The sequence below is a fragment of the Thunnus maccoyii genome, chromosome 4, assembly GCF_910596095.1.
Source record: "Thunnus maccoyii chromosome 4, fThuMac1.1, whole genome shotgun sequence".
Classification (NCBI taxonomy): domain Eukaryota; kingdom Metazoa; phylum Chordata; class Actinopteri; order Scombriformes; family Scombridae; genus Thunnus; species Thunnus maccoyii.
The window spans coordinates 18,726,867-18,747,885 of NC_056536.1; the positions used below are offsets into that span (position 1 = coordinate 18,726,867).

General features: G+C 40.8%; 1 protein-coding gene across 2 annotated transcripts; it reads left to right on the forward strand.

Annotated features, from left to right (window-relative positions):
- The first annotated feature begins 3,912 nt into the window (after positions 1-3,912).
- bgnb (biglycan b) lies at positions 3,913-19,343 on the forward strand. Of its 2 annotated transcripts, none has more exons than XM_042409320.1 (8): positions 3,913-4,220; positions 12,856-13,120; positions 15,963-16,075; positions 16,673-16,886; positions 17,034-17,144; positions 17,718-17,811; positions 18,345-18,483; positions 18,608-19,343. In XM_042409320.1, the coding sequence occupies exons 2-8, from the start codon at positions 12,871-12,873 to the stop codon at positions 18,803-18,805; spliced, it is 1,119 nt and encodes a 372-aa protein (XP_042265254.1). In that variant the 5' UTR covers positions 3,913-4,220; positions 12,856-12,870; the 3' UTR covers positions 18,806-19,343. The 2 variants fall into 2 exon arrangements, with proteins under 2 accessions (XP_042265254.1, XP_042265253.1); XM_042409319.1 differs by lacking the exon at positions 3,913-4,220 and adding an exon at positions 5,407-5,628.
- The last annotated feature ends 1,676 nt before the right edge of the window (positions 19,344-21,019 follow it).

Sequence of the window (21,019 nt, forward strand, 5' to 3'; positions counted from 1 at the left end):
GTAATGAAGTGGGTGTGTTGTCTAAATGTGCAAGATGCAATTGGACCCTTCTGTTTCAGACAGCACATCCCTGGCTGAACAGAGCCGCAGACATAATGTGTCACCTGACCCAAATACTGCGTGCTGATTCACTGAACGGATTCATTGGGTTCTGTTCAAAAACAGCACTGGTGCTTTCTGCTGTAAGACGTGAACTTGCAATCCATTGACAATGGACAGTAATGGTTTTTGTGACAAAACGTATTTAGGGTTCAGAATGTGCTATGTGTTTAAAATAACTCAGTCAGTTCTTTTTTTTAAAGGATGGCATTCATCGTTTTTTGCAAATGAACTCAAGTGTGTAATTTACACAGTAATAGAACTGATCATTGTATAAAATGTTCTTGGAAGTGTTTTGCAGTGGAATCTGGATCTGCTCAAAACTCTGGTTTTATTCTGTCTTTTCATTAAAGTATTAAAGTGATACTTTTGAGAATATTTAGACTGAAATGGATTAACCCATGTCTCTGGTCTAAGCCCCTGGTACTTGCAGGGCTTGCAAGAGGAGCCTTTGGTCAAGGTAAGTAAAAATAAAATAGGGCTGTTTGGATGTGACAGGGATACCGGCGGGGTCATGAAGCAGTCATATAGGGTCTTTGGGGTCCCTGAGAGAAAGTAAAAATGCCTGGTGACACAGTGTGAATCTAAGAGGCCCATTAGGAAGGAAAATATAAACATCACGCAGGTTCTCTATCATCAGATGAGTTCCAACATAAACATCCACCACCAGCCGCTCAGTTAAAATACATAGGGTCACTGACTGTGAGGGGGGCCTCAGTCAGGGCCTCCAAACATGTAGAGGTGACGTCAGTCGCTGTAGGACTGTGTACAGTAATTGGCGTGCAAGTATGTATGCGTGAGAGGAGTGGGTTCGTGGTGGGAGAGGGGAGATAGGGAAAAGGTGAGGGACATGTTGAGGCAGAGAGTGGAGCTAAGGGACAAACAACAAGCTGATTTGGGAGAGACAATACAGCGATTGTTCTTAGAAAGTCTCTAAGCTGATCAGTGAAAAATGAGACGAGTAGCAGTTCATGTCTAGTTGAAACCAATGAGACGTGGCTAGAAGACGGAGAGGAAAAGAGATTTGAAACAGAGGGAGATGACGAAGGGAGGAAGGCAAAGTGCTGGAGCACGTTCAGAGCTTTTTTTCCTGTTTTGGAACTAAAGCCACTGGAGCTCTGGTGTCCTGCCAACCTTATTGACAAAGTGACTTCTCAGATCTCAATGTTCTCTCTGTCTCTTTCTTGCTTGGTGTATTTATCTATTTTTTTTCCAAAGATCTTTGTTGAAAAATTACAAATATAACCTATCAAGTAATAAAATGCGACCACAGCCACAGTGCAAACATTCATTTTTCTTCCTTTGCTGATTTTTCTTTCAATAAATTTCACAATTTACAAAACAAAAACACACACATAAGACACAGATCACAAATACAATGAACAGATAAAGTGCTAAGTGAATAAAGTGCAGAGAGTTCAGTGACTATTCAGGTCAGTCTGGAAACACCTCCTTGAGTGCATGTAGGTCCAGATCAAAGATCCAGCACATGCCAAGGAAGTCTTTGACCCCTACCCAAAGTTCTCCTCCTTCTGAGTTCAGCAAACATGTGTTTAATGACAATGTTGCTGTCAATCACAGTCTGTTTGATGACAATGGCACATCTGGTTTTCCCCACTACTGTATCTCACTGTCCATCTCTCCTGCTGTGTGTCCCTCTCCCTGTGTCTTTTTCTCTCTTGACTCCTCATGCACAGTTAAGCACAAAAAAACCTAACAATGGACCATTCTTCTGTTACATTTCTACAATCTTAGCCTCTTTAGCGATGTTTTGAGCAGTGTGATGAGAGTATGATGCGAGTGAGAGCCTCACCCGTAATATTTATGTGTTAGTTACCCTCAAAGCAGACTTGGTGAAATATGGCTCGAGGAAAAACCACAAACACTTTGGAACTACTCATTTTGAATTTATCCTTTTATTTCTCTCGCTATGTATTATTACCAATAACTCAGGAACATGACGTGAACATTATATGCAGTTTCTTCGATTCACAGCGTACCCTGCTGCAATAAAACTAATATCTGTATTTGCAGTCTCACTCAGAGCAAAAAACAACAAAAAAAAAATAATTAAATATTTTATGATAGCTGATGCAAGTGCCAGCAATTCTCCACTTCAATGTTGCAGTAGTCTCTTTAATTTGCTAATCCACCCATGCAAAGACACAACATACTTCACAATATATCACTCAGAGTAATGAATATAATTAAAATAATAAAACGTCGGGTCGTACTAAGTGTACGAAGTCGTAATTTACAGGCAGTTGCACTTGCTATGTTGACTAGCTGGCTCCAGGTATAAGGTTTCAACAGAGAACAGTGTTTCTGCGGCTCTAAATGAAGAACAGAAGGTCCCCTGCAGACGCTAGAGTTACAAACCCACTCAGAGGGAGAGAGAGAGAGAGAGAGGAAAAGAGGGAGGGAGGAGAACTGAGGTAGGGAGGTATAGACAGTTTTAATGAGAAAGAGAGAAATGAAGCTGGGTTATTGAAAGGAAATCAGATGACAAAGTTTACCAGGTTATGACAGCTCAGCACATACATGCTCTGAATATGTTACAGACATACATATATATACTTTTCACTCTCTCTGCTTGGGCGTGTAATCACATGTTAGTTTCTGCTTTCAGTCTTGTGCATGTGGTGCAGTCTCCATTCTCCATAATTGTACAGTCATTTTGCAAAACAGCACATTACTGTCTAAGAAACTACGCATTCGCATTTATACTGCAGTTCCTGTGCGTACAGGCAGAGCCGAAGCTTCTCACAGAGACGACCATTGGCTCTCTTTTTGCAGTTTTCCTGTCTTTGTGCTTTTTGCACAGATGGATGCTTCAGCTTTGATCTTAAATCCTTAAACCTCCTCTCTACACCCTGTCACACGGGGTATTATCAAATTTGACAGGCTTGCCACTTCAGTGCCGTCCATCATACTGTGTGTGACATGTCTAAATTGTTAAACTGACATACCATCACACCCAACAGATGTTTTGCATCCCATCGAGCCAAGGCCAGAGCCGGTTTGGAAGACGTTGACCAGAGAGCTTTTCCTCGATCATGCTCTGTCTCTGTCAGCTTCCTGTGTTTGTTATTGGAGGAGTGGGGGGAGTGCTTGCTGATAAAATAAAAAACACCAGTACACTCACAGAGAAAATCAGCAAAAGAATTCCTTTCCCTGACTCGGATGGGCATCAGACGTAAACAGATTAAGTGAGACAAGGAGGAAGAGGATGGCTGGAGGGTAAAGGAGTGAGGGCAGTCCCTTTGCTGGAACATGAGGTTGGGTTCCAGTGTTAAGGGTCAACTATTTAGGGTCACCAAGAATGTGCTTGCAGACAGAATAAGCTAACCACTTGGCCAGGCCTGATGTCCTTTAAAGCTACAACATTAATGAGTGGGAAGTAAACTATTAGCGGGCTAAGTTCCAACTCCAAAAATGCAAAAACAACACTTAAGTCAATATTCTTCTCCCCCCTGCATAGAAAGGCTCACTCACTGTATAGCAGCAACCCACGCAAGAGCTAACAAGTGGGTGTGCTAATCTCTGGAGACACGTTAGTTGAACACTCGTAGGACAAAAAGAGTTTAATTTGGATGCCAAGCCCTCTAGCTACAGACCAACACCATAATCAACTGAACCACAGCGAGCGCAAGAGAAAGAGAGACAGGCAGACAGAGAAATAACGAGCGAGATACAGAGAGAAAGACTGAATCTACAAAACGTGAGAGAGAGGAAGCAGAGAAAAGAGGAATGTTATCTGCAAAGGCCTCTATCAAAACTGTTTCCCCTGCCAACACCCCTGCAGGGCATTGATCTGGTCTGCATGCCTTTTCCGCCACTGTGGATACTGCACTCACGGAGAGAAAGAAAGGCATATAACTGAACTAAAACACAGCCAGGAGTGTCAGTCTCTTCTTGTGTTGATATGGATGATCAGGAAAACGATTATGACCTGACACTCATAGAGCTACTGCAGCAGAGCGCATGGATAATGTGTAAATAACTGCAAACGTCTGTGTGGCCGACTTTGTACAAGGTCGGAAAAGCTCCCAGATGGTGGCTTGCCAAACTCACTGCCTCGCTCTGGGTGCTGGCAATACGGAGAGAAAATCAGAGAGTCAGTGAGTAAGAACGCTTCATCCTGCCAAAACAAAATTTAATAGAAAACCGTGAGAAGACACAAAATCATACGTTTTATAATCACAGTCCTAGAAATACATTTTCTCCATGATCCTGACGGAGTTTGGTGGTATCACCATGTTCTCTCCCAGTACTAATCAGTGAGAGAAATGTGTAGCTAGATTTTACACAATTATATAGTGGTTCGTTAAAAAAAAGTTCGCCATGACTCAGCATAGAGTCAAAAAATAAAATCCAGTTAACACTTGCCCTTTAAAAGACAAAACTTCAGGTTTTTGTCGTCCTAAAACAATTTCCAAAAGCAACACTTTATAAAAATAAAAATAGTGGTTAAACAAAATGTCCTGTGAGCGTGGCCTCCATGGCAAGGTGATATTGAAAAAGAGAACATGTTTTCATCTGAGGACACTTACTCTTTACTTAACGATTTCATTACATTCAGCCACAATAAAGGCTTTCTTTGGGTCCCCATGACACTGCATATTGCAATTGCACTGTAGTGAAGTCTGTCTGAGATATTTCAGACAATGCCATGTTTTAGCTTGTGTTTTAATTGGCAGTGCCAAAATTACAATGTCTTTTATCTAAATTGTCTCAAGAGCAGTTAAACATGTCAATTACAGACCTTGGATGCAAAGTTCAAATTGAGTACACTGTCTGCTTCTTCTTCTTCTTTCTCTTCAGGAAACATCACCATGATGTTTCTATAGGGAAAATCATCTTTGTATCTACAGCAATTGCATCTACAGTGGATGTACAAAAATAACAGGAACACCCAATAACATATATATAAGTCTTTACAACAGCCTGGCTATAAATATTATGCTTGTGCATCATAATATTCAGTCTTTTGATGATTGATTTTTTACATAGGCTATTCTAGGGTTGGTGTCATAATATATTCCTATGTAAAGTTTTCTATAATATTTTCATGGAACTTATCATTGGATTACTAATATTAAAACTATAATACAACCAGTAGTACTGTACCAGCAACTATAACAGCACAGAAGTACTGTAGGCTACTCCGGCCTCTCTCCCTCCTCCTCCTCTTCCTCCTCCTCCTCCCTCCATCCAAAAAGGGGAGAAAGGAGGCTGGCTTGTTAACTTTATGGGCTCGACCCCCCCGGCTCTCAGTCATTTCCTCGGTTTGGAGTGAAACGAGCACACACAGTGCCCTGACACGGTTCGCAGTGGCGCACAGTGGTGGAGGAGCTGTGGCTGGATGTCAGAGGACCACAGGGAAATACTGCAATAATCCCTAAATGTGATGAAAATATAGGGCAATTTTTTTTTTAAATCTCCGGGATAATCTGACGCACAGAGGGAGAAAACACCCTTCAACCTATTTTTGGAATTTGGAATTAATATCTTATTTCTGTCCAACAGGTAGGGGAGATGGGTTATTTTATTTATTATTATTATATTGAGTTTTTAATTAGATGGGGGCAACTTTCTCATTCATTGTATAGGCTTACAAAAACAGTAAATATGTATTAAACCAGGGCAACATGAGAAATCAGCATGTTTAATGTGATTTATAGAAACTTTTGAACTATATACTATATAATAGTGATATCAATAAATTGAATTCTAACACATCATAAAGTAGCTATAAACTCTACTGTTACTGCAGATGTGCTACAGATTGCTGTATATTTACGTTTTTTAATGCTTTCTGCAGATTTATGTTCACAACTTTAATATTTTCAGTTAAAGTTTACACATGGTGTGCAGCGCATAATAAATTTGTTGTTTATTTATTTGTTTTTTCCTCAATATTATTGTATTTTAAATATGATATGCATCTTGGGGCTGTTTAATGCAACCTGTTGTCACATGTCACATCAGACATTGTAATTTGCTCTCAGTCCGGATTTGCACTAGATGGCGCGATGAGTCTCAAAAGACGAAGCAGTCATTAGAAGATGAAATAACAACTAAGCAAACCTTTTCATGCTCACTTTATCCTGAAATCAACTCACCCTTATTCTCTCATCAGACTCTAAATGTAACGCATGGCATTTATAGCGGGTCTTTTACATCCATCCCTGCATCATCATTTAGGGAGAATAATTATAGTGAAACGTGCCAATCAAGTCAATCCGTTTTGGTACACAGGCCTGCGCTACCCTCCAATTCAGCCTCTGTATACACACAGTGTTCAGATTGAGATGTGTTGAGAGAACTGTGGCTTGAGGAACGCTACTTGGCAGGGAGATTATTATAGCTGGACAATAAGTGCCTGTTTCACTCACTCATCTGTGTTTTATTTTGTCACATAATCTAATGCAAACAAATATACGCTCCTCAATTTTCTAAGGAAAGAAGGACTTTTTTTTTTTTTCTCTGTGGCCTCATTCTGTCTTGTGCTGATGACCTCATATCCACCAATGGTTAACTACCATGCATGAGCCATTTATACCAGTGTATTTAATTGAGTCACCTTGCTGTACAAAGACAGAGTGTAAGTCTACTGTGGAGTCAATGGTCAGACAGTGAAAATAACGGGCTAAATCTGTCTGTTTCCTGTCCTTCTAGTCAGCCTGCCTATTAGTCAGCTTCCTACACCTGTATGTCTACCTGCTCTGTAAATCCCACTGCCTGTCTGTCCATCCACCTGTCTGTCTTTTTCTGAAGGTTTTATTTCATAATGTTGTTTGTCATCTCCATATTTTCCCCTTACTACTACAATTTTAAATTCAAGCCAGAGTTAAATCTGTGCTCTGGAAAACTTTTTTGGAAACTTTTGACAATAAAACATGCTGATTGTTCCATTTTGGTTCTGCAAAAAGCAGCCATTGTTTACAGTCTCTATTCATAGCCCACTTATAACTGGCACAAACTTTGGAATACTCCACATACTTTGAATGAGGCATATCTGCCCACAGGAATGGATCCACAGGTCAGCTATCCCTCTACTCTTGACTGATTTGGCTCTTTTTTTTTTTTTTTTTTTGTTCTGTGTTGCTCTGCTCTCTGATCTGCCCTGGTTAGGCTTCGTCTCTGCTGCAGTATTGAGAAACTTGCCACCACATCCAAGCTTGGCGGCAACAGAGAAGCTGCCAAATAGTTCCTTTTTTTAGGGATAGCAGTCACCAAATTACAGCCGCTGGGGCAGTTAACTCCACCCGAATGCTTCTACCGGACCCGCCTAGCACTAACAGCCTGTATAAGGGAGTATATGAATTTGGGTTGTGTGTGTGTGTGTCTGTGTGTGTCTGTGTGTGTGTGTATCAGCCTGTCTGGCTGTGTGTGTTCACATGTGTGGAGGGAAGGAGACATGTCATGGGGAAATAAGGGAGGTCAGCAAAATGACCAGATCATTTTCAAAACAGACTTCAGATTTTGAGACAAAAACACATAGATGGTTTACATATGTGTTTGGGCCAGCATGTCATTTCCACAAGCAAACATTTGTGTGAGTTTAACATTTATGTTGTTTTAAGGGTCACAGTTTACTGGAGCATTTTCGAGTTTGAATCTTGTTCAGAATAACATTGGCTTAGGAAAAAACAAAATATCCCGTTGGAGCAACTCCAACCAAAATTAGATTTATTATCTGCAACACAATACAAAGCCATTTCAAATATTTTTTTTGCTCAGTCAGCAATTTGATCACTTTGAACTTCCATGTGACGGTAATCCGCACTGAGTGTTGACGTGGCGGATGCCAATATACCAGCATTCTGGCGCCAGCTGGAACTTTTGGTAAGCTCTCTGCCCCACCTTAACTCCGCTCACACAGCTGCCAATGCAATCGAAGGAGCAGGACTGATGTGACACTGAGTATGAATACACACAGATAAAATGAGCCAGCATTTTATGCCTTGATCGATACTGTAAGGCTTAACGGAGTTTGGCACCTCCGGCTTTGAGGGCTCATGGCAGTGCCAAAGGGTTCATGTAGAACAGCAGCTGTCAATAAAATGTGCAGTAATAAAAGGGTTTGTGTGCATATAAAACTTGATGATTTTTCAGTTAGCAATTAAGGGTTTCTTTGAGTGGTATGATAAAAAAAAAAGGTGGCAGCAGTTCATTATAGTCAGAAGAAAACGGGGGGTGTGTGTGTGACTGGGTGTGAGGTAGCGGTGACTGCCTTTCTCTCGACTGCGGTCATGGGAGACCAAACACTGTGTATTGTATTGCAAAGGAGATGATTATTCTTGGCAACACAGAGTGCATATAGCTTAAATATATGATTGTTTAGTTTGACTGAGGCAAAGGCTTCCTTGTGGAAACTCCAGTCACATCAAAGTAATTGTGGTGGATGGGAGGTCTGACAAGTACCCACCACTTGATGGATAGTGCATATAGGAAATGTAAAGCTAATCTCGGAGGCAGGGTGTGGGAAACTCAAACAACTGATACCCTTGTAGGATGGATTGTTCACCAGATGGTGCTTTCACTGACACTGCTGTCTTTTTAAAATTGTCAGTTGACATTAAACCACCCATAGATTCGTCTCTGAATCCTCTCTCATATCGTCTTCTGTTCCTTAATCCTCGCCTCACCTCTCACACCTATTAGCAAACCACTGGAATTCGTATCTTCATTAACGTGTCTGTCTTCTTTTACTTGTCATAACAGCTTTAACCACTTTTAGAGGCTCAGACAGTCATATTGTGTGTGTGTGTGTGTGTGTGTGTGTGTGTGTGTGTGTGTGTGTGTGTGTGTCTGTGTGCGTGTTTGATTCGCACACTTGGCATGAGCTGACACACCCTCAATACAGATGGGGATTTTCCTGCTGTTTGATCTACTCTTTGTTTTATTGAAGGAAAATAATCATTGTTGTAGGGCAGAGAGAGAAGTCTCCGTCTTATAAACTGTTAAGATGATTCTGAGATAGGATTAGCTAAACAGACCAAAAGTATGTGGACACCCACATGCAATTTCTCATTTTATCTAATGCATCTAATGCATGCGTAACAGCCTCCAATCTTCTGTAGAAGGCTTTCCACAACAGTTTGGAACCTGGCTGCAGGGATTTGGTCCCATTCGGCGACAAAAGCATTAGTGAGGTTTAAACACTGAGGTTAGGCATTAAGGCCTGGCTCACATTCAACATTACAATTTAGGTGGAGATTGTATGCTTTAGGATTAAGATCTTCCTTTGTTGGAACTAAGGGGCTTCGCTCAAACCCAGAAAATCTGTCCTAAATGGAGAAGTACATTACTGCAAAGATGGTATTGCTTTGTATATCTTTAGTAGCTTCATCTCTCACATCCTTCTCTCTGCCGCCAACACACACCTCCCACTCTTTCTTTCTTTCTTTCTGTGTCTGCCCCATAATTGTCATTCTACTCCTCTTTTTTTTCTTTTCAATGCTCTCGTCTCTTCACCACACACACACACACACACACACACACACACACACACACACACACACATGCACACACACACACACCCGCACACTTACTCTACACCACCTCGGAGAAAAACACACTAAGCAAGACAGAAATAGCCGACCATCCATCCATCCATTAAACCGCTCTTGGCCTTTGGATGGGAGGAGAGCCGAGGCAATAACAATTGAGATTGAAGCCTTTGGTTTGTCTTCATCTCAGACCGGATGTTTGACGTCTCACAGTTTAACTGCAGGGAGAGGAGAGGAATTCATACATGCACACACCGGGGCCAGATAAAAGTGGTTATTAGAGCCAAAGTACTGCTTGATTGTGGGATGTAGTTTAGTCTTATCGCCATGTTGTGATTTTAGTAGCCTTACATTTCATTCCTGGATGATGATAGACTGTTCTTGTTCCTGCCTCCCTTTTTTTTTCTCATCCATCATCCCTAACACCTCTGTCTGCGAGGCTCCAGCCACTGCCACATCTCAACAAATGGTAGACAAATCATTGGTTTGAACACTGAAAAATGGCTCCTAAGATTAGAGCTTTGGTGTTATAGTTTTAGATTTACAATCTATGCTTGGTATACCTCCCATCATGCTACACGGCACAAGCTGCAGAAGTTGTGGGTGTATAAATAAGTCTGGTGGTATCTTGTGTGTGTATTCCGGCTCTTTTGTGTGTTGCGTGTCATTGTGTGATGCTGACTATATATGCCCTAGCTGCGTCCGCTTGGCTGTATTCTTCTGGCCAAGCCAAGGCCAGTGGTGTTTTTTCTTTTCTGCAAAATGGTATAATTTGGCAGCTATTTTTATTGCAGGGAACAGACTGCAGAGGCCAGTTATTCATGCCTCCAGGCCAGGTCCACATCATGCACAGGCTTTTTGTTGTACTGATTTTAATGTCCCTCAATAATTCTTTTATTTTTATTTTAAATAGAGCAAAAACGCCTTTAACATTTACAGTTTTAGAGTGCTAATTCATTGCCCACACACTGTATTTGGATCACATATTTGTATTTCTTTATTCAGACACTGTTTTTGTTAAGCCACTACTTTTGCAATTTAAAGGATTAGGAGTATAAGTTTAGAGATCTGTGTGGAATGAGAAGCATTTCCGCAACATTAAGTAGCACCGGAAACTCCCTCACAAGCTTTTTTAAACAGTCTCCCTTTTAGGCAATTCAAAGTCCTGTGAACAACCAGTGGCACCAGAAATTTCCTGGAACATTAAGTGAAATAGCTTAGAAAAATACTAAAAATGGTGTCACATTTAGAAGAATGACACATACGTGACAAAAGTATATGGAGTGTCATGTTATGTCATAGGAGATGTGTTGAAGTTCCACATAAAGTGCAGTGCAAATCCACCAAAACACAATATCCACTTTTACCTTTTTTTTATATTGCTCTTGGTGTCAGTCTCTCTCTAAACCTTCACTTCTTTGTCTGTTGTGTAATCCCTCTCGCTTCTCACTCCGCTGCTCATTCTTTTCATCAATCTCTTGGTGTTGATAATGCTGATAGCCAGAATTTGCTCCTAATCATGTTGTGACATGATCCTTGAACTTCTCTGAAAAGTCTATTTGCATGCTAACTATGGGCACCAAGACTTTTCATCCCTCTGTAGGATTACAGAGCTGAGGATCAGGGAAGGAATTAACACGACAAGGTTAGAGATTATAGGGTTTTAGGTCACCCCAGAGTCCAGTGTAGGACTAGGCTTTTTTTGTGTGTAGGATTAGCCTCTGGTTAAGGGTCACAATTTCCTGTTGCAGGGATCAATTGGCCTGGTCATAATTTGTTATTGTAGGAATTAGATTTTAGGTTGAGTGGGAAGGGGTGGCTGAGCTGAAGTGTTAGTTAGGCCAGTGCAGACAGGATAAAGCAAGCAAATAAACACACACACATACACACACACACACACACACACTCACTCCCATGTCTGGTGACCTCAATTACCTATGACATCATGGAGTCTGTGTTTCATGACATGCGTACACACTCAAACACATGAACATGCACAGACACTTTGCACTTGAATTCCCAGTTTCCCCTCTAAATGAATGGTGGCTTTGTTTGACTGCTCGGTTGCAGGAATAAAGTTTTCCACCGCTGAGGTGAGGCCCTCTACACTATCTGATTGGCCAGTGAGAATAGACTTGCTCTCTTGGGAATCAACTCAGCATGCAGGAAGCAGACAGTGACATTTTGTCGCAGTAGTTTTAAGTGACTTTCGTTCCCAGAGTTGATTCCTGGCAAGTCTACCAGGGGAATGAGTCCATTTCTCCTCACCAGTCTCCAGCTCCTGGTGTGCCTGTTAGGTGTGGCATTAACAGTAAGGCTTTATAATTAAGGATAAGCAGACCATATCATAATATTCTAGTGTCCATTTAACAATGACAACTATGCTTAGTCTACATTGCAATTCATTTATAGCCCTCATGGACATGGCCGCATTAACCTGTTAGGATGACTGTGGTAAAAAGTTTGCCTCCATCTCGCCCGTATCTCCCACCGTCTGTGCATTGTGCATGAACTCTGTCACCTCCATGTCCCTGTTTAGTAAAGTGCACATAACAGACTGTAGATGGCAGCATCATTATTTGCTCTATTCCAGATTAATAGTACCTCGTCCCAGATTATCTGTGTATCAATTTGTGGTAATTAAAGACAATTTAGTTCAGGAATATGCATCATGTGAGCACAATATAATAATGTAGATCTTAAAACTGGATTTTTACACACGACCTCTTCCTTGAATAGACCTAAAGAATAAGTCATGATACACGACCTGCCTTTGTTGATAATCAATTGATAGACAGTGAACTTGGTGTTTTTGGAGCCCCTGGGGCTCTGGGGCCCAAGGGCAGTTGGTAATCCAGCTTTGCTCATGCAATTTTCCTTTCAAGTTTTCTTTTCTTTCCTTTTCTTCTTCTTTTTCTGGCATTTTACAGCACCCCAGCAACATTTAGATGCCATGTACATATTCCCGTCTACCCTTATTGACATAAATGTAATGAACAAAATACTAGAAACACCTCAGTTTAACACTATTACAACAATTTAACAGCACCACATTTTACAGCCTTCACCACAATTGTTGAAGTTTCAACAAAACCTGACCATCATAACTTGTATTAATGTAGTATTTATCCCAGGCTGAACTGGGAACTGTGTGTGTATTTTTTGCAATAAAACTGACACTGCTCTCCTTCTTTCTGCTGTTTTTTTTTTTTTTTTTTTTTTTTTTTAAATTCTACAGGTGTGTGAGATAAAGATGTTGCCACATGGGTCCCTCCTGCTGTTGCTATGCGTGCTCCAGCTACTCTCACCCTCCTCGGCCCTGCCCTTCGAGCAGAAAGGCTTCTGGGACTTTGCCTTGGACAGTATGGACACTGGCGGGATAATGACGATGATGAGGGACGAAGAAGAAGGCTCAGCCATAGACGAGCTCCCCCCGACGCACATGCCCATGTGCCCCTTCGGCTGCCAGTGTCACCTCAGAGTTGTCCAATGTTCTGACCTCGGTCAGTGAGAGTGTGTATGAAGACAGATGCATGTCTGCGACTGTGTGAGTGTGTCAGGAGGTTCAGAAAGGAAAGCTGAGTGTAATATGATTGAGTGACGGAGTGAGAGAGAATAAACTGAGCCTTGTATGACTTTCATAGGTCCAGAGAATAAAGCCCCCCTTTGGTGTATTATCTAAGAGAGGAATTTCTCCCTCGGGATAATGCTAGTGTATTTTGACAAGGGAAGGCATCTCTTTGAGGGATTTTGTGTTCCAGACTTTGTGTGTAGATACTGGGTGGGAGAAGAAAAGAAAGGGTTTGACCAGAAAAACAGGGGGGAAAGACTGAGTTGGCAGAAGGAAGGAGGAAGAGAAAATGAAAGAGATGGAAAGGGATCAAGAGAGTGAAAGAGGAAGGCAGAGAGAAAGAGAGAAAGAGCCATATTAATGTTAGACAAAAAAGGGACACTTTGATGAGAGGAGATGAAAAGTTTATTATTCCCTCACTGTCTTTAAATAGATGTTTCATTGTTTTTGAGACAGGATGTTTAATGGAAACCTAAAACAGGAGGAGAGGATGGAGAGAAGAATGAGTTTAACAGGATTTAAAAATGTAGGAGAGCTGTGGGTTTATGTACAGCATAAGTGTTTTTGTATCAAGATAAGGATGTGAGGATTATGAATATTAACTTTTATGAAAAGGGGAAGTGAAAAGGAGCTATAAGTAATGGTTAATACAAAAATACTTTCTTGACAATTAAAAAAAAACACATAAACTACTTAAAAATATGATTTCATGATGCTTTTATAGTCTGCCTGTGACTTGATTTTAGTTTCCATATGCTACAATTTCCTGGCTGTGGATATTATGAGTGTATGCTGTCTATTCTTATAAGAGCAAAGAAACTGTATTCAAGTCGTATTTATGGATATAAAGATTCCTCATATTATACTGGCTATAACTCCAATAAGCTGTCTGAATTTAGACATAATGGTTTTGTCGAATCATCATTTTACAAGCTCTATATATTTACTGTCCCATGGTCTTTCTGCAGAGGGTAAATGTGGAAGCGTATAATTTCTGAGATGTCAAGTGCTTATTTAGAACAGATGTATTTTGGCGGTGGCGTCTGTCTCCTCTAAGTGTACATCCCAGCATGATGTCAAGCATTTGTGTTGAGGGGCGCTTGGGTTTGAGAGGGTGCTAGTTTTGTCAGTTTGCGGTGAAGGCTTTAAGATTTGTGGTAGATATGGGTGAAGCCGCTGTGGTTTGGGGTTTAGGGGGTTAAGGGATCCAGCTAATCTGGGTGTGGATGAAAGTCTTTTCAGGTCTGTTTATTATGTCTGTTAGGTTTGATGCAGGCGTAAAAATGTGAAGGTTTCCAGCTGGCAGGATGCATGTCGAAAGCTGCAGGTGTTGACTGGAAGGTAAATATTTCTTACCACATGAATCCACCTGATGACACTCTGCGCATGTAGAGTCATATTTCTCTCACAGCTGCTGTAATGACTTTAATAAATTTGGGAAAAGTAATTCATAGAGAGTCTTGTTTATAATTAAAACATAATCCTCAGGAGTTGATCTTTTACCCACATTTTTAATGAATTTGTTCTCTGAAGGTACAAACTTGCAATTTAATTTCTTGGATAAGGCTACATCCTGAAGCTCCAAGCCTCCTCAGATCTCTCAGCTGAATTGAACTCAGAGTTTGGTCCTGTGCGGTGAAATGGAGGGTGTGGTACAGTACAGCCAAAGTCATATATCTAAACATAACTTTAGATGGACAGCTCTGGGTAGAGCCCTCTGGGTCAGATGTGGTTGGTGGCAGACTGGATCCCAGTGGGACAGCTGGCGCTGGCTTCCAAGCCGGCCTGATTGCATCATGGTCGTGGTCCAGATGAGGTTTGCCCGGGTAGGGATTCGCTTACTGTGGCCTGTCTGCGCCACTGACCACATCTAATACACTCGTCCACGTGGCTCTATGATGTGGTCTTGTTAATGATCTCTGGTAGTTCTGTTTGCGCGTGTGCTGAGTCATTTTTCCAGAGAGATTACTAAGTGGAATAATGCAGGTGTATTTCTTAACGCTGTCCACTTGTTGTAACCCATTCTTAGCCTTTATGAATTTATTGCTTGGAAAACAATATTCATAAGCAACCCCAACCATAACAGTCTTTGGTGTTAATGCTCGTAGTTGATGTTGCTGATTGATTTTCAACACTTCTTAGCAGGTGTTTCTGTCACAAAGAAGCTGAAATTAAAACAATTATGTTCTCAAATAGAGTGGCAGCTTCACTGCTCGTACATTAACAAACACAGCTTGTATATTTTTCTGTCTGTATGTGTCAGGGTTGTGCCCATCTCCCTTTTATTTGATGTGTGATTTTTGCTGATGGTATTTAAGTCACGTCTTTTGTGACTTCTGTCAAATGGAAACCAGATGGAAAACATCTGTTGTCCCCATCTGGTGTGAGGGAATTTGCGTTTCTGCATGTGTGTGTGTGCGTGTCTTTGTCAGTGACAAACCAGTAATGTTAGTAATATTCTACTTTGACATCTGTGTGTGACCTCCATGACTGTGTCTATGTCCACCTCTCATTAAAATAATAGCTAAGGAACCCCAAAGTACTCATTTGACATTGTGTGGGACTATGATTGGTTTAATTTTTAGGCCTGATGAAGGTTTTAAAACACACAGTGACTATTTATTTTCCGAGGTCTACATTATGTCTGACTAAGATATCCTAAGAGTGTGCCCATTGAAAACAAAATGGTTTTTAGGGTGTTGGTTTACAGTCATCCATGGAAGCATTTAATGGAGTATGAATCCCTTCTGTGTTTTTATTGGTCTTGTCTTCAGGTCTGACTGAGGTGCCAAAGAATATTCCTCCGGACACCAAGTTCCTGGACCTGCAGAACAACCGTATCACTGAGCTTAAAGAGAATGACTTCAAAGGCCTCACTAACCTATATGTAAGAGACACACACAATCTGGTCACATTCATAAAGTCCCTCTCAGCAGCTCAGCACCTCTCGACGATGTGTAATCGACTCAGCTCAGCTTGTATTGGCTTCAGTAGTGTGAAATATTATTATAACCCTCCGCTTTCCCGGGGATTTAGAGGTTCATCTCCTTTCTTTTTCTCCCTCCACCGCCCTCTGCTCTGAGAGCTTTAATTGTATTAAATTTTGAGCCCCAGGCCAAATGGGAGTAGTCAAGCTCACATCCTTGCCTCTCTTAGCGGGAAGGCTTTACTCACTCCTGACCTGCATTCAAGAGCACTGACCAAGAGCAATATTGAGGCTGGCAGCGTAGGAAACTCCCGACATGACATTATACAATAACATCTCTATTAAGGTCTGTTTATAGGCTACATCTGTCTGCATCTTTCAGCCAGCGCAGGTGGAGAAACAGTCTGCTGGATGATGGGGCTGCTGTGAACAGTTTAATTCAGTCAAACACATTTCAGTAGAGACAGGAAATGCAAACACAAGCTCTTGTGTATTCTTTGATTTTAGTGTTCTTTCTTTGCTCTTTTGACTGTCTGGGTGCTACTGGTGTTTTCACAGGGTCTGTCTCTGAGGAATAACCGTATTTCCAAAGTCCACCCCAGAACGTTCATCCCTCTGAAGAACATGCAGAAGCTCTACTTCTCCAAGAATCTGCTGACAACCATCCCCAAGAACTTGCCGGCCTCTCTGGTTGAGATGAGGATCCACGAGAACCGCATCCAGCAGGTGCCAGCTGGTGCCTTCTCAGGACTGGGCAGCATGAACTGCATAGGTTAGAAATGCTGATGACTACAACAAATCTAGGCTATATTCGGAGGTGCTCACCACTGCCTTTGCCACTGTAGAGCATTGGCATTGGATTTTGAAGATGAAAGGAACTGTATTTTGACATGCCACAAATATTCTCTTTATCTTGCAGAGATGGGAGCAAACCCCATCCAGAACAGCGGTTTTGAGCCTGGAGCCTTCAAGGGACTGAAACTGAATTATTTGCGTATATCAGAGGCCAAACTGACTGGGGTGCCCAAAGGTGAAAACTCATTTCTTGTGGCCAAAATGCAAACATATTCACAATATAGGCAGGAATAGTCCGGCATTTTTAAATACACTAACTCACATTCAGAGGAAAAGATTGATACCACTTTCATTTCTGTTTGGCGAATGTGAAACTACAGCCGGCAGCCAATTATCTTAGCTTAGCATAAAGACTGAAAACAGGGGGAAACAATTAGCCTGGCTCTGCCAAAAAGTAGAAGAAAACCCTAACAATTTGCAGTTTTACAGGAGATTATGTGCTGCGGAGACTCCAGTTTGGCACATAAACCCGCCATAAAACCGCAAATTGCTGTTTTTACAATTTGATTTTGGTGCAGATTTAACAAATGAGATATAACCTCTTAAATAGTGAGCTTTAGGAACTTTTGGACAGACATGAGTGTGGTATCTATCTTCTATTTAATCACTTCTAACCAGAGAGAAAATTTTAATATGGCAAGTAAGGCCTTAGCAGCAGGTAGGAGACAAAAAAACAATTGACAGCTATGGGACAAAATCAAATCTCACCCCAAAGTAGAGCCTTACAGGTATGGTGTCTGTCTTTCAGATCTCCCAGACAGTCTCAATGAGCTTCATCTGGACCACAACCAGATTCAGGCTGTAGAACTGGAGGACTTGAGCCGCTACAAAAACCTGATCAGGTACTTTCCCTCAACAACATCCTAATTTTTTACCATAACTTCTCTTTTCCACTGTGAAGTCTCTGCTTGCATACCTGTAAAGAACTATCCTGTGTTTTTAATACACATTCCCAATCAACAGTGCCCCTTAGGGGTAATAAAATGAACTACATTGACATGTAACTAAAATGTAGAAGAATAAAACTCCAACTTTATGCTTATGTGTGCTTTCCTACTCCAGTCAAAATAGCAGCATTGTCTAATAAATGAAAAAATTACAACAAGTGCCTTAAGTCGATTTCTCCTCCACTACACTAGTTTTATTTCACCTGCTTTATCAACACTTATCTTGGATCATTTACGGCCACATTGCTGCCAGGCTGCTGCTGTGTCTAATTCTCACCTGGCTTAAAATGCTTTTCTTGCAGTGATAATAATCAGGGAATTTTCAGCCACTCCAGCTCACACTTGTTAAACAGTTAAGCTAAATGTACCATGCAGTGCCTTTTTTCTGACTATTTCACATTTTCCTCCCCCTGCCTCCCATTTTCCAGGTTGGGCCTTGGCTTTAACCACATTCGCAACATAGAGAACGGCAGTTTGTCCTACCTCCCCAGGCTGAGAGAGCTGCATCTGGACAACAACCGCCTCAATAGTGTTCCTAAAGGGCTCCCAGATATGAAATACCTACAGGTGAGTCTACCAAAGTCTGCATAATGATAATAAACTTGTTTTGTTTTCAATCTGAAAGCAGTGTCTCTGAAATATTTTACATAATGCCCTGATCACCGTCTGCTTTGCCACTCCTGCTCTCTAGGTGGTGTACCTCCATTCCAACAACATCAGCCAGGTGAGTGTGGATGACTTCTGCCCTCGAGGATTTGGGATGAAGAGGACATTCTATAATGGCATCAGCCTGTTTGCTAACCCTGTCAACTACTGGGAGGTGCAGCCTGCAACGTTCCGCTGTGTCAGCGACCGGCTGGCCATTCAGTTTGGCAACTACAAAAAGTAGAGACGGGGAGAGAGGGAGATACTGAAAGATGGAGAGAGTGAGGGGAAGGGGATGGAGGAGAGCAGATAATTTAAATAACAAAACTTGAGAGATGGAGGGAACAGAGTTAATATTGAAGAATTATTTTCTATTATTATCATTATTGGTTTATTTTTTTGGAGAGAGTGTGATTGATGGAGAAGATGGGAAAGAAACTGACGAAATAGAGAGACAAAAGAAAAATAGAAACACATTCACAGAACCTGAAGGGAGTGGAAAGCAAAGTGCTTCCGGTACTTCATCTGAGTTTTTGCATTCTTGTATTTAAGGGTTTAAAGTTGAATGTTTTGCCATTCGGAGTGGATGAAACAGAGGAGACTGTCTGAGAAGAATGTTTTTCACCAGCCGAAATCAATGAAAAATGAGTACTGAAAACTTGTGAAGCATTTCATTCCATTTTTTTTTTTTTTTTTTTTTTTACACAATAGCGCTTATTGTGACAGATATCATTTTTGTTTAATTAACATTTTGGTTAAGAATATGAGTAAAAACAAATAAATAGAAGAGCAAGGCATTATAGATTTTTTATATATATATATATATATATATAAAAAGTTGCTCAGTTTGACTTTCTGCGTGTGCTGATATGGGAGATACATCACACTGTGCCTGTTTTACTGGTTTGAAGTCACTTGGCCTTCAATTCTGCCATTAATACTGTCTTAATAAACTTTTAGTCACAGAATTGGGGCTATTTTCCACAAAGACAACTGCACAAAAAGTAGACAGTAATTCAACTTTATAACTAGTTCAACAACACTTTTGTATATATCATGGGAGATGATTGATCAACAGGAAAATAGGCACACTTTAAAATTCCCCTCATCAGCGCTAAACATCTTTTCTTATTGATCTGATTGAAAACACCAGCCTGCCTGTTTAAAAAGTCTATTTAGTACAATATTCCTTGAGGGGACGTTAAGTTAGTGGGGGTTTGCCCCAATTAGAGAAAAACACACATCCGCTTTGCTTTGAAACAATGAAGGCAGTGTGTTCACATAGTGCTACAAACAATAGTAGTGTTGATGCATTGTTTTGCACAGTTTTTTATGTTATGCTTTATCTGCTTGAGGGTTATTTGGGGGGGTTAGTCTGTTTACTTATGTGGAACTACTTTAGCCATAAGTATTCTGTCCTGTCTCTGTTCTGTAATCTGACAAGCTACTGCTGCATGTGAATAAAGACATTTCTAGCCTGCTGCATTAAGCCAGAGAACAACTGATACCCTTGGGTTGGATGCTGTGTGAGAAATAAAGAAGAAATATCAAAAATGGGAAACATTTTGATGAACAAATACAACACTTTGTAAAGATTAGAAGCTTAGTCATTTTATTTTGAGCCCATGCTTGAACACGAACACATGCAACACGCCTACGTTAAATGCGATGTACTGTATGACAAAAACTGATGTTTTGGGCATTTGACGGATTTTAGGAGGCTGGATCAGACAGAGTTGTTCATGTTATTTTGATACTGTGGACGGGATGTCATCAGGTCCTTATATGTAAGGCCTTAAAATGTCAGTACAAATACTGGCCTGAAGTAATGAATTTGTCTTCAATTTGAATCCGTATCTTAATTTCAATATGAGCACTTCATCTGGTATGTTTAAAGGGAAAATAAAGTCAAAATAGCCATTTTTTCAATCAGTGTCAACATAGTATTTTTGCGTCAGAGTACAAATACGTAAATTATCTACAACAGTATGTCAGCAAAAGAGATCAACGAGTCTTTTTTTATTTGACGAGCAGAATAAAATTGTAAAGAATGTTTGGAGATAGAAAAAACTCCTTGTTGTGGAAGTTTTGATGAATGTTTTTAGTTATGACAGATGACTTGACCGGTTGTACTATACTTTTGTGTCACATGCTGTATTTTGCAGATGTAGTCCACAGTGTGTGTGTGTGTGTGTGTGTGTGTGTGTGTGTGTGTGTGTGTGTGTGTGTTAGATTACCTTTGTCTGATGGGATTCAATCACACAATTTCGCACTCTTTCATCTGCAGGGTGCTTCTTCAGCACTGATGAACACACACAAACAGGGGAGAAAAAAAGATGAGCAGGCTGAAATCTGCAATCAATCTGCAGCATAAATCTGCACAGTAAAAAATACAACTATAATACAAATACAAACTAATAGTGTAAATAATGTTATATAACTTTAAGGGACAGAGTCA